This window comes from Oreochromis niloticus, linkage group LG1, assembly GCF_001858045.2.
Source record: "Oreochromis niloticus isolate F11D_XX linkage group LG1, O_niloticus_UMD_NMBU, whole genome shotgun sequence".
Classification (NCBI taxonomy): domain Eukaryota; kingdom Metazoa; phylum Chordata; class Actinopteri; order Cichliformes; family Cichlidae; genus Oreochromis; species Oreochromis niloticus.
Genome location: NC_031965.2, coordinates 31709977 through 31727524, shown reverse-complemented (window position 1 = coordinate 31727524; position 17548 = coordinate 31709977). Strand labels below are relative to the sequence as shown.

At 40.8% G+C, this 17548-nt stretch overlaps 3 protein-coding genes across 6 annotated transcripts in view; 1 reads left to right on the top strand and 2 right to left on the bottom strand.

Moving 5' to 3' along the window:
- The window catches only part of wtip (WT1 interacting protein), a 36468-nt gene extending 28936 nt beyond the window's left edge, over nt 1-7532 (bottom strand). The window contains exon 1 of the mRNA XM_003437669.5: nt 5429-7532. Within this exon, the coding sequence (XP_003437717.1) occupies nt 5429-6926 (1498 nt within the window). The 5' untranslated portion in view covers nt 6927-7532. The remainder of the gene's footprint in view (nt 1-5428) is intronic.
- A 479-nt stretch (nt 7533-8011) lies between these two features.
- On the bottom strand, nt 8012-10415 carry sdr42e1 (short chain dehydrogenase/reductase family 42E, member 1). 3 transcript variants are annotated; one of them, XM_005447661.4, is made up of 3 exons: nt 10273-10415; nt 9693-9769; nt 8012-9438 (listed from the first exon to the last, which is right to left on the bottom strand). In XM_005447661.4, exons 2-3 carry the CDS (start codon nt 9752-9754, stop codon nt 8340-8342), a joined length of 1161 nt encoding a protein of 386 aa, XP_005447718.1. In that variant the 5' UTR covers nt 9755-9769; nt 10273-10415; the 3' UTR covers nt 8012-8339. The 3 variants fall into 3 exon arrangements, with proteins under 3 accessions (XP_005447718.1, XP_005447717.1, XP_003437716.1); XM_005447660.4 differs by having other exon boundaries at nt 10151-10305; XM_003437668.5 differs by lacking the exon at nt 10273-10415 and adding an exon at nt 9900-10090.
- Nucleotides 10416-10633: 218 nt separating this feature from the next.
- LOC100704303 (arylamine N-acetyltransferase, pineal gland isozyme NAT-10) lies at nt 10634-17378 on the top strand. 2 transcript variants are annotated; one of them, XM_003437548.5, is made up of 4 exons: nt 10984-11110; nt 15227-15268; nt 15507-15547; nt 16161-17378. In XM_003437548.5, the coding sequence occupies exon 4, from the start codon at nt 16166-16168 to the stop codon at nt 17036-17038; it is 873 nt and encodes a 290-aa protein (XP_003437596.1). In that variant the 5' UTR covers nt 10984-11110; nt 15227-15268; nt 15507-15547; nt 16161-16165; the 3' UTR covers nt 17039-17378. The 2 variants fall into 2 exon arrangements, with proteins under 2 accessions (XP_003437597.1, XP_003437596.1); XM_003437549.5 differs by lacking the exons at nt 15227-15268; nt 15507-15547; nt 16161-17378 and adding an exon at nt 11657-12900 and having other exon boundaries at nt 10634-11110.
- Nucleotides 17379-17548: the final 170 nt, after the last annotated feature.

Sequence of the window (17548 nt, the reverse complement as noted above, 5' to 3'; positions counted from 1 at the left end):
CAGGTATATAAAATCAACTAAGTGTCCAAGTTTGCACCTTTTTTAAAGTTCATTTTTTGTATGATTACATTCATGTACAAAACTGTCACAAGAGACAAGGTTACAAGTAAATTCACCCTTTTCAAAGGTTAAGGGCAGTACGTTAAATGTTGACACCCCAGTCACAAACCAACAGATACAATAAGGCATTTTTCTTTGAGTGTACCAGAACAAGAATGTGAACAGGCAATGACGTCTGAAACTGTGTATGTGATATTAGCAGTTTTGTGTTCAGTAAAGGCTAAAAAACAAAGAAAGAAAAATAAGACTGACATGATTCATAGGTTACACAAAAACTGGGTATGTGACGTTATGGGCTGTCAGTCCTATAGTGTATATCTGACCCTTGTGCAAAAAAAAGAAAGAACTCCATGCTTCTGTTGCTCAACACCATTTACCCAATCAATGTTGTAACACGAGAGAGAAGGTAAAAAAATATATATTGTATGTATAACATGCTCCACTTTTCAGGTGTTATAAAGGACCCGTGAAGCTGTGTTTGACTCCAATGATTGGAGTCCGTATTACGCTGTCTAAGCCCACATTAGCCTTAGCAATCCTCCCACTTCGATAAATATCCCCAGTTCATTCAGTAACTGCTTCACATCTGTAAGGCTCTAAAATCAAGAAACACTTCTTGAAAAAACTCTCACTTACAACCATCACCAGGCCAGAGTGAGATCTGAAAACTCCAGTAAAAAAGTAAAATTTTACATCCATCTAATGAAAACTGTAATTACGAGAGAAAGCCTTTAACCAATGAGTCAGTAACTACTGCCGTTACTAAAAAAAATCTCACCTCCATCTCCAACAACTGTGATTCAAAAGAAATGAGGCATAGTAATGCTGCATTCTTTTAATTCAACCTGCTGAAAAGGCACCAGGTTACTGTTTAATAACTGATAAGGCCTGGCTCTGGTATGGGGACCTCCAGGGTGTTTAAAAGAGATAAACCACAGTCTTTTAGCATCATACTCCAATGTTCATACCAAGTTTCTGTTTCCTTTCTGCTCTGCATCAGAGCAGCGAACTTCCTTTTCCAATTATTTGGAATGACAACTATGAATAACTTGGACAAGCGTCTTTTGATGCAGTAATACTTCACAGATAGGAATGTTACTGTATGAGTGGAGCCAACTTCCTGTTATATCAAGACTACATGCATCAGCATGAAATGTGTAGCTGAGTGTAAGAAAGTCTCAACATTCTCCTTTCTACTGACTTTTTTGTGACTCAGCTCATATTACAGCGTGATGTACATGGTGCCTGTGCATTGATTTCTGCACTCCGTGACTTACTGTGAATCTGCCTGAACATCAATAAGACAAATCGCTGGTTCTCTGCATTGTACTACTCAAAATGTGGTGGTGGTTCTGTGTATGTTTAGTGAAAAAACACTATTTTTGATGGATTAAAAGACTCGTGTATACCCTCCATTTCCAAATCTCACATCATGTGTGCCTATTTTTACACACATTAACCAGCTTCTCGATAACAAGGAAAGGTGATTCATAAATGGTTTTAGGCTGTTTCATTTTTTTAATAACCCTCCAGCTCCTTCCTTCGTTGTTATTTTCATTGGTTTCCCACAGAAGTGATCTATAGCTGAGAAATTACTAACATGACTTTTTGGCTTCAACTCTCTACCCAACGGCTAAACCGAAAACCTATGATTTATTCATGCAGCTACGTTGATTTACCTCTATTGCTTTAATCCCGCTAGCTGCAACTATACTGCAGTTACTGTGCGTGAGTAGCACTGTCAAGATTTCATACACTGACATATAAATGTCAACCATAAATGTGTTTTGGTGAACACATATGAAAAATGCGAAAGGGTCTCATGAGTGAGGACGTGGTTATTCCTTTACAGAGCAGCTGGGAAAATCTCTGAAGTGCTCTTTATTAGTCATTTAAAACAGGGAGCTGAACCTCTCATGTGCCCATTTCACAACATATCCATTTGGCACTCACAGGATGCAGTAAAATCAAGCTGTAATGTTTGATTTTGGAATAAACTGTAAATAAAGATGGCCATAGCTACCATTATGTCACCCACTGGTTCATGAAGGCCAAACGTGAAGCCTCAAACTGAACATTTGTCATCACCATCTTGATGTTTTGAGACCAGGCGTGATAAGTAAGGGGCAGGGGATACATAGGCCCATATCTCATCAGCTAGTGATTTGTCAAAAGCAGTATAAACCATACTATATTCCATCATCCTTTTTGCCTATAAAAAAGACCACATTTTGCAAAATGAATATGTTTTGTATTCAATAAGAAGTGAAACTACAAACTGAGGCAATAAACTAGTGAGGAAGTGAGCAAAAGAGCAATTTTCATAAAGACTTTCCATAGATCACAAGAGTCGCCCCCTGCTGGTGGATTTAAGGCGCTTCTGTGCTGGCTTCAATTTCAGCTATATCCATCTTTTATATACAGTATAAGAACTATGGATGGAAGTGGTGTAAGCAAACAGTGCAATGATTAGACTGACAGTGAAATGAGGGAATTAGAATTACAACTGATTCTGAAAAAGAAAAATCACTAAACTGTAGTGTGGAAGATCACATAGAAGAAAATCTCTCCAACCATTCTGATCTAATATAATTAAAAGACGTTAAAAATGGTAAATTAGAGAGTATTTTATAAACACTCTGGTCCTTCACCTCTCTACCATCACTAAAGACAACAGCGGACGTGCTGTGAGTTGTAAGAAGGCCTGCACAGCCTGATTCATGAAACTTTAACCACTGCTCAGTGTGAAGTCAGTTGGACTTCTTAAGGCACAATATCAAACCAATCTCTGTAGATATGAGTCGGTTACATGAAATTTTTCAGTCAAACAAATGGAGGCTCAAACCTGTAGCACAAGCAGAGGGATTTTTTAGTTTGTGTCGCCCGTTGCATCACTTCCGATGCTTTAAAATCTCTGCACGTCTTCAATGGAGAGATTCCATTACTGCACATAGAGTAGGTTTACAGTCCTGGCCATTATAGCAAATCCTGATTTACACCTACTCTAAAAAAAAAAAACAATATAACAAAAGACAGATGCAGGAGAGGGGATCAAGAGAAAGCTGTGATTCACAGCACTGTAAACAAGCGCATGCACTCCTGTGCACACTGGGAAGGAATAACACAGCTAACTTCCCACCATGTGTGGAGGGGGACATGTTAAACTCCTCAAGAGCGACTGCCCTGGTGAACTGTGAATGCTCCTGTAGCTTTTCACACTTCAGCGGACAATGTAGGCTTAAAACTTAAAGTGAGACTTTAAAAAAATCTATACCTCTAATCTCGTCAGCTGCAGTGTGCATTCCCAGTACAGGCGTAGGGTGCGGTACAGCATACACACAGTGTGCTGTTGTCCACAAGTCAGCATGTGTGTGTCAGGCATGGGCATGACTACTGCCATTATAATTCTAGGCAGGTGATCAGACTTGACCCCCACCAACTATGTCTGGCCCGCCAGCCAAGATCGTGTGCCAAGTGTCTGGTGTTGCCCGACTCCCCACTGGCTGGTTAATGAAGGGCTTCGCGGGGGAGGCAGGGTGGGGAGGCAGTGGTTTAAGGTGGTGGCGGTAGAGAGGGAGGGACAGCAAAGCAAAAGGGTGGGGTGGGCCTCACTCACTTTGCTGCTTCAATTGCAAGCTTGTATCGGGCCAGCTGTTGATTCACAGCTCCTCTGCCACTATAACAAACAGAGGCCACACAAGAGCCAGCCGGCAGTGCAGAGTGGGCAGAGTGGGACACTGGCAAGCAGCGCTGGGCCCCCCGAAAAGAAGGCCCAGCGATCAATTTCTCCACTGTCGCTACGGAAACAGAGCTGTCTCTATTGGACCCGATGTGAGGAGCGCCTGACTGCATTCTTCTCTCTCCCTCCCTTTCCTTTCTTTCCCCATCTCTATCTATTTCCACCCTCTTGTTTCTTTATCTCTCTTGCTCCCCTCCCTGCTGTCTTCCTCGTTTCACCCTCCTGTCTTCCATCCTCCTTCTTTAACCTGTTTCTCTGGAACAAATCAACAGCTGTCTCAGCCTCACTCTGAGCAAGTGCACCGGCTATAAAACAAACTACTGCTCTTCGTCTGCAGCCATTTGTCTGGCTATTAATTCAAAAGGTAGACAGAAACTTCCTCAGCTGGCTTTCTGTGGCTGTGTTGCTGCTGGTCAACCAAACTGTTTTGGTGTCAAGATTTTGCAGCATAAAGTAACCACGTGTTCAATTTTCAACATAGGGCATCTTAAAGAGTCTAAACAGCAAGGGGAGGGCCATTCTTTAAATCGCAACGCTCACAGTGACCGCAATCTCTAACAAACTCGGACCACACTGCTCTGAATGACCTGGCAGAACAGAAGGTTCCATTCAGCAACGTGCCGCGCTCTGCAAATGTTAGCTCTGCCAAGACAGAAATTAGTATTGCCCTGCAAAACCCACTCTTATCTGCCAGAGAGGGAGCTGTTAGTGGTGATATAGCTTTAGCAGGTTGCAAACAGACCTTGAAAAGATGGCAAACCTATAAATAAACCTGCCTGCACAGAAAAATACTCTTTTAATAGTTGCCTTGAATTGTAGATTCAGTGGGCAGATGTCTGCCCTTTTAACACAGATAGTGAGATTTCGTGGTAGTAATACCACAACATGTTTGGCATTGCTATCATGCCTTGCCCTTGGTCAAAATCGGACTGTTTGTATGAGCTGCTGTGACAAATTTTTACAACCATTAGACATGAAAAGTTCATGAAACAAGGCAGAATCTCAATCAAATGTTAAATTAAAAAATTATCTTAATTGCCTATAAGTTAACGCAAGACCTTATTGCTTAATATGTGCAAAAAACTAGAAAAAGGTTTTGTGAAAGCGACAGAGTCAAACTCTTATGCCCATTCACCACCAAAATATAATAGTGATACAGGAAGGATTGCAAACTAGGAAAATATATAGTACTGGGTCACATTGTAGCTATGCTATGCCATTCAAGTTTAGGAGATTTACAGTGCCTTATAAGATTAATACTCTATATTTAAGAGTAAGTGAAATATTTAAATGGCATGAATTTTGCAATCATAAAATGTTTTCGGAAATATCATTACGAACTTCTGTGCAGGCATCATGCCTCTGGAAATGATATCACTGTGACCTTAACAAGCACAAATTTTTAGTGCAACTTGCAACAAATCCCAGCTGTGGAGATACTGACACGGGTGTTTTATGCAGGAAATGATATATAGTCTGTGTTTCTTCTTATTTGTTTAAAACTTGTACTTCTGTGTGTAATAAACAATGGCAATAAAGTGATTCTGCAACACAGATTTATGTTTGGAGTGATTTTGTGTTTGCAGCCATCGCTAACAGTATTTTTGTGTGTTTCAAAAACAAACCTACCAAAGTATTCCTTTTTCATGTGCATCTCTAACTCCTTCTCCAGCTCCAAGGTGAGCGCCTCCAGCCTTTTCTCCGCCTGGCTTGGTCCACTCTCTCGACTGGGGGTCACCTGGTAAGGTAATTTAAACCTCTGGCCCGAGGAAGCCGTTTTTGAAGGCATCACATAACTATATGAGGAAGGCGATCCTGAAGGTATATCCGCGGTCACTCCCGTCTGCCCCGACTGTTGCTGGGGTTCAGGCACTGCCGAAAGCCCCTGGAGATGGATGCGATTCTGAACTCCGTTGGAGTCTCCAAACTCCTGCAGCAGCGTATCCTCGTGTAAACTGGTTCCCAGCATGGATGACCTAGGGGAAGGAAGCTGCAGATCCGGATAGGTGCTCATAGACCCCCTGGAGCTGCGGGAACTTCTGGAGCTGTGACTGGAGATGCTGGACCGGGGGCTGACCACGCAGTTTGCGCTTGTCCCCGGTCTTGCGCTCCCGTCCTGGCTGCAGATGCTGGAGCGAGGACTCGCCAGCGGTGCTGAGTGCAAGACTCCCTCCAGATCTTGGTTGACCACGGGCCCGTACCGAGAGTCAGAGTAACTGGATCTCGGGCTGGTAGTGAAGGAGTACTGGCTCGCAGTGCTCGACCTGGGGCTGGTGTGCCTCTGGTCGTAGCCCATGCTGATGCCGCTGGTACGGTTGCTGTTGGGCTTGCTGCAGCAGTCACAGCTGTTGAGGCTGGCCCGGGGACTTGAGTGTTTACTCGTGTCGCTGGCGGTGCTTGCATAGCTGGATCGGGGACTGAGGACACTGTTTCCTTCGCAGTGAACTAAACTCGATCTAGGGCTCGTGTACCTCTCCTGACCCGGTACCACCAGACTGGTACGCGGGCTGCTGATGCTCGACCTCGGGCTGGCATGCTTGCTCTGCTCTTGAGAAGACAGAGAAGATGCCAGGCTGGAGCGAGGACTGGTGGCGTTATATCTCCCGTCGTGGCTGCTGGCGATGCAGACACTGTTGCACCTGTTGCCGGGCACAGCCACCGGTTTGTTGAGCGGCACGCCGTCAAAGGTGGAGCCGGTGCTGTACCTGTGGCCCTGCACCTCCAGAGAGTACCTCCTGTGTCTCTCGGAAGTGCCTGTATAACAAGGCAAAGCTACTTCGGATTTGGTGCAACAACCATCCTCGTTATAAACCGCGTCCCTTTGAGGGGCGCAAAAATCCACAGGAACCGTCCGGTTGCAATTCACCGGGCGCACCGGAGCCGCGTTATACACTTTATTCCCAGACGAGAAATTCTCCACTGTGTGATGCTGCTGGTGAAGCACAGAGGTCCCATTCATCGGCTTGGCTTTATGCTCAACCAGTGCCGGAGCCGAAAAGTCTAAATCGGGGTTAATCACCAAGTCTCTCCTCGCATCGTACATCCCGTCCTGGTACGCATCATACAAAGAAAGGTCCTCCATCAGTTTGGTGGCCCGGAGTCCCAAATCTTCCTGGTAATGCTCCATGTTGTGCTCCCGAGGAGAGAAACAAGTTGAGAGTGCGCTCCGCTGCGCGAGCCAAACTATAGAGCACCGCGGAGCACTAATTGCGTTTCACATGGAAATCAAAACAAAACGCCGCCGTACAGCCGTCCCTCACTCACAGAAAACCACTAACATGCCCGCAAACCTCCGCCGAGAGCCGCATCGTCTTCTTCTGCTTCCCCCGCTTCACCGAAAACACAAACTCTTTCTCACAGTTTCAGCCGACAGCGATACGTTTGTCAACTTCAGTTTTTGTTAAGTTGAAAGGTCTTTACAGTCAACGGCGCGCTGCGCGGAGGAATTTCCCCTTGTTGGTTTTTCCTCTAGATTTCCCTTACGGCCACTGTGCAAGAAATCAAAGTAGGTCGGATAATCGTATATGCTGCAAACACCCTTTGTGTGCAAGCCTGAGCCCACAAAGAGCGCAAAAAATCTCAACAAAACGCCGTTTAATGCAGGGGACTCGTTCGCGTGAAAGGAATGCGGGGAAGGAGACTGGATGCGCTGCGCCTCTCTGGAATGTGGTTAATGCTGCAGAGAAACAATGATTGCGACCAACTCAGCAAGGGGCTGCCGGCTCTGAAGAGAATAGTTTAAGAGAGAAGGGGACGTCTGCATTCATCCCGGGCAGACTAAAATACCACACAAAGCACGCCTCACCTGGTCCGACTCCTTTTACACCAGGAATGAGCTGCAGTGATTCGGTATTAATGGAGGGCAGATGCGTTTAAAACTCCATTTTCAAAGATGTAAAGATATTCTCAGATATCTTTTTCTACATATAAATAAAGGGTAGGCCTAGATCATGCTTTTAATGATTTATTTTACAATAAGCTGCACAAAAACACGATATGAGGATTTCAAATATAGCAAAACAGTTTAAGAATTACGAAAATATGCAATCTCGATTAACCTTGGAAAAACCATGTTATTACTCTCTGCAATAGAAAATAGTCGCTAAGGTCTTTAACATTCATTTAGATATACATATATATATTAAATGCACCTATTAAAAACATGTCTTCCTGATGATAAAGGGAGGGGTTTAAAAATCAAAACCCACAATGCAAATTTGACAGGTCAGGTTTTATTCATTTTTGCACAAAAAAATATTTAAAAATGTATTTATCCAGTAATCATAGATGTTTGCCCTTACAAGTTAAAAAAGAGGTAGCATGTAAAAATTAAACCAAATTAAGAATTGAACATGTTACTGCTTTAAACTGCTCTTATAGACTTGGTCCTTAGATGGCTGGACTTGTTTTAATGACTTTAAAAGAAAATGTGCACATGGATGATAACATATTAAAATATGTAAACTGTCTTTTGATGAGTCAGTCTTCACACAGTATGGATGATGTTTTGGGGAAAGTCAAAAGGCAAGACTACTTTACATTAACTGCCGACGACTGGCAGAAAAGACAGCGACACAGCCACCAAGGCAGAAACAAACAGGATGTTGAGCAGCAGTCGACTGAGGAAGGAGCGGTGACATTTCTTCCCGTGGCCTCTGCTTCTGAACCACTGCACAACCTCATCCAGGTTGTAATCCCTGGGCTCGTAACTGAGCTCCGCCTTTGCCTTTGCCATGCTGAAGTAATGCGTCACGCCAGTTTTATACACCTCTGTACGTGTTAGCAGCGGCTGGAAGTTATAGAAGGGGCCGATGAGGTGGTGAATCATTTCTGTGAGGAAGGCAAAAAAGTAAATGAGAGAGATAGGTAGGCGCAGTGTGGGGAAAGGATAGCCTAGGCCTTCTACCAGAGGTCTGAAGAATTCAAAATTGTTGACAGGCCTCCCATCTGAGATGAAGTAGGCCTGGCCAGCAGCGCGGTGCTGCTTCTCTGGGGTCAGAGCCTCAGCAGCTAGCACATGTGCTGACACCAGGTTGTCAACATGGACAAACTCCACCAGGCTGCTGGGTTTACCGTAAACAAACCTGAAGATCCCCTTCTCTATATAGTCAACTATCCTGGGCAGATGCCTCTGCTCTCCTGGCCCATAGATACCTGCCGGACGCAGTGTGCAGGTGTTCAGCAGGCCCGAGCGGCCCTTTAGCACTGTGGCATTAGCTTTCAGAACTGCCATGTCAGCCATGGACTTGGTTCTGGAGTAGTGGTCCGGGTGAAGATGGAGAGGTAGATAAGGCAGGCTTTCATCTCCGTTCTCTATTACCTGACCCCCGAACACCACATTGAAGGTACTGGTGTAAATCAGCCTGGACACTCCGTGTTCTACACAGGCCTTCAAGATGTTCTGTGTGCCTTGTACGTTCACTGCCTCAATCAGCTGGCGATTTAGCTGCTCCCTGCCAGACATGCCATAGGAGGCGATGTGGAATACACAATCCACCCCTGTGACAGCCTTCTCCACGTCTGGATATTCACGTATATCACCCTGCACAAACACAACATCCTCTGGCAGTTCTTGACTTGGGGGGATGATGTCAAACAGGATGACTTTGGCTCCTTTTTTATGCAGAGACAGAGCGAGCCTGCAGGGGGGATAAAAAGGAGTCCTCCATTTCAACAAAATAACAGGCACAGTAAACCAAGGACAAAAGTACAATAGATGCACATATTTCTACCTTCAATCCTACCACAGTTCATGTCAAGAAAGTTTATCTTAATAAGATAACTGGTGTGATAACGCCACCTTGTGGTACTACCCTCATGCTGCAGCGTTTGCCTGCATTTACATCTTTTATAATGTGTAGTAATAACGCAAAAAAGCCAAAATTGTTCTTACCGATTACCGAAGTACCCAGATCCACCAGTTATTAAAAACGTCTCTTTGCGTGCATTTCCCATTCCAAGTGGATGAATCTGTGAAGAAAATTAAGAAAACAATATTATTAATGTTTTTTTTTAAATACACATAAATCAGCCTGATGCTTTTAAAGAATAAAAGTATTAATAACTGAAAAAAAATCGTAATGAAACGGCTTCCGGTTACCTAACGTCAATCACAGCTTGCAGGTTCAATGACGTTTTCCACCTGAGCTATTAAATCTTTCATGCTGTTACGTCAGTGTATATTTTTCTTTCTCGAGGTGACTGCAAGTTTAATTCAGTTAATAAAATCTAACTAATCCATACTCGTAGTTGCTTGTATGAGTAAAGGTGAGTGCGAGGCATGCTTGAAACTATGCACATGCCCTGTGCGCCAAACTGTTAAAAGCTCACATATTCAACGGACACACCAACCTGAGCACGAGGCAGACAAAAACGAGACAAATAAGTGTCCAATATGACTCATTCAAAACTCCACTGTAATACTGGAAACATCCAAAACAGCGACAGATAGCACCACCAGTGTACCTCCTCACCAGTTACGCTGATTCGTTAAGCACGGGGACACAGGAAATCCGGCGAAATTATCTTCATGTAGCAAAGCATTGACAAATTGTAAAATAGTTTTAATGGTAGCTAAACCCAAAATTATACAACAGATCCGTAGATATTGTCGAATTTCATGGTTCAGATTTAGAGACTTTCATAGCACACACTTTAACCTGGACTAACGATACACGTCTCATGCTTTGTTTTGAAAGCTGTATTTTAGACTACGAAGACTTCCGATATTGACTTTTTGTCACCGATTTGAACCAGAATATTTTTATTAACACGGTACAAATTTTGGTGTGTGTATAAGCGGTTTCAATGGTGTTTGAAGGTGGCTACGGCTGCTTTCAGGATGTTGCTGTTAGAAACTTTCTGCTGTGACTCCTTGCTTCATGCCTGAAATCAAAATGATAGTTGCCGTAAAGTGACTCATACTGCTGTGAGTCAAATCCCTTAAAAGTATCAAAAAATATTTGTCTGAACCACAATTAAAAACAATATAATCATTTCCAGAATAAAAAAGTTTAACCCACCAATTTACAGAGAGTGGAGTTTTCAGTAAGAACTAATAAAGGAGTGAAATATTGCTGTATATACACTGTACTCGGATTAGTAGAATTTTAATTTAATCTGTAGTTGTGTGAGGGGAAAACGTGAATAATCTTTTTAAAAAGTAAAATAAAAAGAGGATTTACGTAAGTCTTTGAATAGTAGTCCCTCTAGTGGTGATACAAACTGAAAATTGACGACGACGTCATATTTTACTCTCAGTTGCCACCCAGAACAACAACGCAGAGCTGCAGGTTACTTCAAAGTCCAAAGGTAAGCGGCTGTGTTGTGTAAGAGAGATCAGTGGAGTAAAGAGTGCACTAAACTCTTAAAGGAAACAGTCCGGTGGGAGGCACGGCCTCGGGCTTTATGTTTCCTGAAGTATGCGTATTTGTCGATCTGATCGTGGTGACAAAAATGTATACTTTTACAGGCACACGGATGAACGTTTGTCGAAATTACCTTTCTCGTTTTACATAATTTACTCACATGAAAAACTTGCCCAAAGTTGAGCAGGCCTGTACGTTCCGTATCTGTACAAAACGCACCACCCAAAATGTGCGGAATGTGATAAAACGGGAAGATACGCGTCATGAGCATGTTTAGGTCGAGTTACACCGAATTGTTGAAAACAAAAATAAGTCCACGTTAAACTACTTTACAACATGTTTAGGAGTCGACTTTGCAGATATAAGTGCAACTTTTAACTTGATATAGGAATGATCACTAAATTCAGTGTAATATGATCCGGTGTAAACTATCCTGTGTCTTATCTGAGGAATATTACGTATGGTGTCATAACCTGCATTTTACAAACAGGATGGATTTGGATGAGTACTTCAAAAGAATTGGTTTCTATGCCTCCTGTGATAAACTGGATCTTGCAACACTGAAGCTGATCCACAGACAGCACGTTATGTCCATCCCATTTGAGAACCTAAGCATCCACTGTGGCGAGAGGATCACCATGGACCTTGAGGTCATCTTCAATAAGGTCGTGAGGAGCAGCCGCGGAGGCTGGTGCCTTGAGAACAACTCCCTGTTTGGCTGGGTTTTGAGACAAATGGGTTTCAACACGACAACACTGAGCTCCAGAGTTTTCAATAGTTTCCTCAATGACTTTGGCCCGCTTGACTCTCATCTCATTAACAAGGTCAACATTGATGGGAAGGCTTATATAACAGATGTAAGCTTTGGGGTGTCATCACAAGTGCGAGAGCCTCTGGAGCTTATTTCTGGAAAGGAGCAGCCCCAGGCAGCGGGTGTTTTTCGCCTCATAGACAAAGGGGAAATGTGGGTGCTGGAGAAGACTGGCAGAAAACCAGAGGTTCCTAATCCAGAATTTGCTACATCAAGTCTGGTGAGCAGGAAGGAAACAAAGCAGATCTACTGCTTCACCTTGGAGCCTCGCGGGGTAGATCATTTTGTAGATAAATGTCACAGGCTGCAGACCGACCCCACCTCACTGTTCACCAATAAGTCCATCTGCTCTTTGCAGACTCCCACGGGATTCAGAGCCCTGATTGGAAAGACCTACAGTGAGGTCACCTTCAAACCAGAGGAAGGTGTTGATGTCTTAGACATGAGGGACATATCAGATGATGAGATAGAAGAAATTCTGATGGAAAAGTTCAACATAAAGCTGCAGAACAAACTAAAGCTCATGAGCAACAAATCCTGGTACACACTTTGAAAACAATCCTCGCATATCAACATTTTATGTTGAAGCTCCATGAATTAAATTATTTAGATCTTCAGAATTTTAGTTGCATAAAAACAGAAAGAAATGAGCTCTAAATAATGTGCACTGAATGATGGAACGATAGAAATGTGGAGAAAAAAACAACTCTATTTGAATTCCAATAATTCAATTCAATTTTATTATATTCATATAGCGCCAAATCACAAAAGCAGTCACCTCAAAGCACTTTATATTGTAAGGTAAAGACCCTACAATAATACAGAGAACACCACAAAAATCAATTATCCACATAATCATTACATAATTATGAAAAATTAGGCAAAAAAACCCATAATCTGTTAAAGAATATATATATATATATATATATATATATATATATATATATATATATATATATATATATATATATATATATATATACATATACATGTAGATAAGATGATCTTTATTAGTCCCAGAGATGAGAAATTCACATTGTTACAGCAGCAAAGTACACTAAGCAGGAAAATATAAATAGATGCAGCATACCTAACAACAGTAAAGCTATGCAAGTATATATGCAAGTATAAATATTTTAATTTCTAGTGTTATTTTAGTGTAGTAGTTTACACATTTGCTTTTCCCTTTGGGTTTCCACTAGGAATGACAAATCGAAGGTAGAGCCACCTGCTGTGGCAGCTCCTTGTAAATAATGGAGCAGCTGAAAGTAGCTTTATTTGGAATTAGTGGGAAGTGAATAGAAGGGAGTAGAGGAGAAATGCTCAGTGCATTATGGGAAGTCTGTCAGAATATGTAAATTAGGCTTAAAACGTATCTGAGTTTTATCCCTAATTTTAAAAGTAGATAGGGTATATGTGCATTAAATAAAATGATTTACAGTATGAGGGAAAGCATTCCATGTTTATATTTCTCTGCATATAATAGTGAGTGTAGTGATCTTAATATTTATAACTACCTTGAATGTTTTTGTGTCACTGTTTTTGTTTTATGTTTGTATATTTATTAATCCCATATATCATAATGCTTAAACTAATTTAACTTATTTCATAGTATTTATTCTCAACCTTGTAAAACAGCAAAAGGTGAAAACTGAGTAAATCTGAAGACATCCTGACAAAAAACAAAATCATATATTGCTAGAAAGAGTAAAGAAAAATATTCACACTGCTTCTCTCCAGTTTAATAAATTCAATTTCAAAACATTCTTACAAAGGCAACATTTTGATCTTGAAATGAAGAAAGAAGATTCCGTGAATATTTCCATTTTTCAAACTATATTACACGTTAATCTGTTCACCATTATAAAATTATCATAATGCTTATATATGATAACTGAGTAATTCACAGTATTTTTCTGAAGCACAGTTAAACCTCTAAAACTGCTGCAGGAAAGTACCGAGCTTCATGATGACAGAGAATGGTGAAGCATTAAAATGTCCTGTTTTGTGAAGTTGTTATAGTGTCACAGGTTTATACAAAGACATTTGTATATCAAGTGATTTGTCCTCAACGCCTCTACCTCTACATGACTGAGACTCAGATTCTCATCTTGGCCATCCAAAGGCAGTTCTTAGCATAGATCAACATATGTTAGATAGAATAACCTAAATTGTATTTTAACAGACTTGAATGGACAGTGGCTCTTTGGATTTCATGATATTAAACATACTTTGCTGTTTTATTATATGTTCCGTGTCAAAGTTTCTTGCGTTTACAAAAATGATCTTGTCAATACTGATTATTCTCTTCAAAAGAGAGCAGAGATCATAACACATTATGATCCCTGCAGTGGGTGGGTCCTTTGACAGACAAAAAATAAATAAATCAGCCTCTTTTAACAACAGAAAATATGCTTTTGACAGTCTTCCTCTCAGTAAGAACTTTTGTTTTTCTTTGGGAAACTCACCAGTTATCCTGGCAGCTGCTCTGCCACAGTTTGCTGGTTTTAGTAGTGTACAATGAAACTGACCATGTTCATTAATAGATAATTATGCTTCAAATATTACAGTTTAAGTGAGTTCTAATCAGGCTGTACTGCTCGTACACATCCAGTTGTTAGATAAAATCGACCTCACATTTCACCCATTTCAAATTTTCTGCATGAATGGTCTGTCCACCAAGCTCCTTTTAATAACAAACCTTTTGTAAAACCAACAGCAGGACTAACTAGAAAAGAACCAGAGCATATATTCTTTCATATGATAATATTCAAGAGAAACTATTTTGTTTTGTAATATCATAGAAATTGCCATGATATGAATAATATCTGTCATTATCTTAAGTATACATCAATAAAGCAGTAGCTGCAAAATCATTGACATTATTGCATTAATGTGGGTGCGTTTTATTGCCTGTGTACTGGACTTTTCTCTTTTGAGGCGAGGGATGTGTTATTTCTTCTTTCCAAATGTGTATATAATATCATTTAAATGTGCTGCTGAAAGAACTTTAATAACTGCATGCATACAATTCTATAAATACTTATTTCCATGTGTGCATTGTCTTCTCATTATTTCTTTCAGTGAAGCAGCTGAGTTACACCAGCTCTATCACTGATTAACTTATGATCAAGTAAATCAGTAATATAGCGTCAAGTTCTTTTGGCTGTTTAAGCTCACCCACTTTATTGCATGAAGTTCACCAGGTAGAAGAGATCAGTTACTTCTCCCTCTTTTTTGCCTTCACAGAAATATTCCTCAGAAAATCGTTTTGATCACACTATCAACAAAGTAAGGTTAAACATTTTTGTTCTGCATTTCTTGTTGCAGGTTATTTTCTGTTACTTTAAACAAAGAAAAAGTGTTAAATATACTTATTTGCAATGACTGCAAGTAACATCTGTATCAGACTTGATTCGAAGAAGCTGCATGATTTGCTTTTTAAGCTTTAAGGGAAATGAGATGGATTTGCAGTATGGTAAGAACAATCATAAGTAACTCACTTACCTTTATCTGTTTTTGCTTCCAGACCCACAAAACACATCCTCGATCAAACACCAATCACATAAGGTAAGGATAGAAAATTTCAGATTATTTTAGTTATATTCAACATTTGTCATTAGAATGATATTTATAGTATTAACCAAAAGAAAGGTGTTAGAATATATTGTATTTTTGCAGTAAATGCAAAGTTAAAGTCAACAATTGCTGTACCCACAAAAACCACATTATTTTATGAAAAAATAAGAATTTATAAGAATTTATCATTTACTATAATTTACAACTTAGAACTGTATTGGTAAGCAGGTGAAAAGATTAAATGAGGCTAGGATAACTTGATGTTAAAACACTGATGTTTCCACCATCTTGCATTTCCATTGTCTTTACGTGAACAGAAAACAAGAATGAAATTGTATTTTTATAAATTTAATGAAATACTCTTACATGAAATGTTAATTAAGATTAGGTGTCTTGAATTGAATGATTGATTCTAAGATTGTAAGGAAGCAAAGAGCCTACCAGGCTAGACCTAGAGTTGGACATCTGGCTGCATCCTGTAGATTGACAGGATGTGGCACAGAATGAAAGGTGTTGTTTTTTTTATGTATTTCTTTTTTTTTAAAGCTTTGTAAATGAGATAGCTGCAGACCTAAAATGATTATCAATGTGATGTCCTTTACAGGCAAGATGAATTTGGATGAGTACTTCAAAAGAATTGGTTTCCATGGTTCCTATGATAAACTGGATCTTGCAACACTGAAGCTGATCCACAGGCAGCACGTTATGTCCATTCCATTTGAGGACCTCAGCATCCACTGTGGTGAGAAGATTACCATGGACCTTGAGGTCATCTTTAACAAGATGGTGAGGAGCAGCCGCGGAGGCTGGTGCCTTGAGAACAACTCCCTGTTTGGCTGGGTGCTGAGACAAATGGGCTATGACACCACAACCTTGGGCTCCAGAGTTTTTAGCAGCACTGGTGGTGAATATCACACTGAAGAAACACACCTCATTAACAAGGTCATCATTGACGGGAATGCTTATATAGCAGATGTAAGTTTTGGGGTGTCATTCCAACTCTGGGAGCCTCTGGAGCTCATCTCTGGAAAGGAGCAGTCTCAGGCACCTGGTGTCTTTCGCCTCATAGACAAAGGGGACATGTGGGTGCTGGAGAAAACTGGCAGAAAACCAGAGGTTCCTAATCCAGAATTTGCTAAATCAAGTCTGTTAGACAAGAAGCAAACACAGGTTATGTACTCCTTCACCTTGGAGCCTCGTGAGCCATATCATTTCTCTCAGGTAAACCATGACCTCCAGACCGACCCTACCTCACTGTTCATCAATAAGTCCATCTGCTCTTTGCAGACACCCACAGGATTCAGAGCACTGGTTGGCTGGACCTACAGTGAAGTCACCTTCAAACCTGAGGAAGGTGTTGATGTGTATGACATGAGAAACGTAACAGATGATGAACTAGAAGAAATTCTGAGGGAAAAGTTCAATGTGAAGCTGCAGAAAAAACTGCAGGCTGTAAACAAAAAAGCATGCTACACACTTTAGAAAATTAACCAGCACATGTCCTGCTTTGAAAAAGCTTTAAAACAGTAATCAGAATTACAATCAGAATACTTTATTAATCACTAAGGAAATTTCTGTTTTTGAAAAATTATAAGTAACATTGAATGTCACATTTCATATGATGCATTTCTATGACTGAAAGAAGTAAAATCACTTTTTAATGTGCTGTTTTATTTTATTCCCACACACTTTTGCAGCTCCAGAGTTGTAAAGATTTTAATGACTACATAAGGAGATCAGTACCAAAATTAACCTTTCCTTTGCATTTCTCAAATACAACTATGAAATTGTATATATTTAATTAAACAAATACAACAAATCATGTTCTGTCACTTAAAATAAACAGTTCTACCTCAGTTGTTCGACTTGGAAAGAGGTAAGTGGTACGATAACGACACCTTGTGGTATAATAGACATGGTGCAGTGTTTAACTGCGTGAAAATTTGTCTAAGAACATTAATTTATTCATATCAGTGACCAAAACCACAAGTC

Bases quoted from the DNA above. Each gene is read 5' to 3' on its own strand.
- sdr42e1 (XM_005447661.4), bottom strand. From the start codon at position 9,754: ATGGGAAATGCACGCAAAGAGACGTTTTTAATAACTGGTGGATCTGGG. The intron at 9,439-9,692 runs GTAAGAACAATT...TCCCCCCTGCAG, and splicing joins TCTGGGTACTTCGGTAATCG to GCTCGCTCTGTCTCTGCATA.
- LOC100704303 (XM_003437548.5), top strand. From the start codon at position 16,166: ATGAATTTGGATGAGTACTTCAAAAGAATTGGTTTCCATGGTTCCTAT.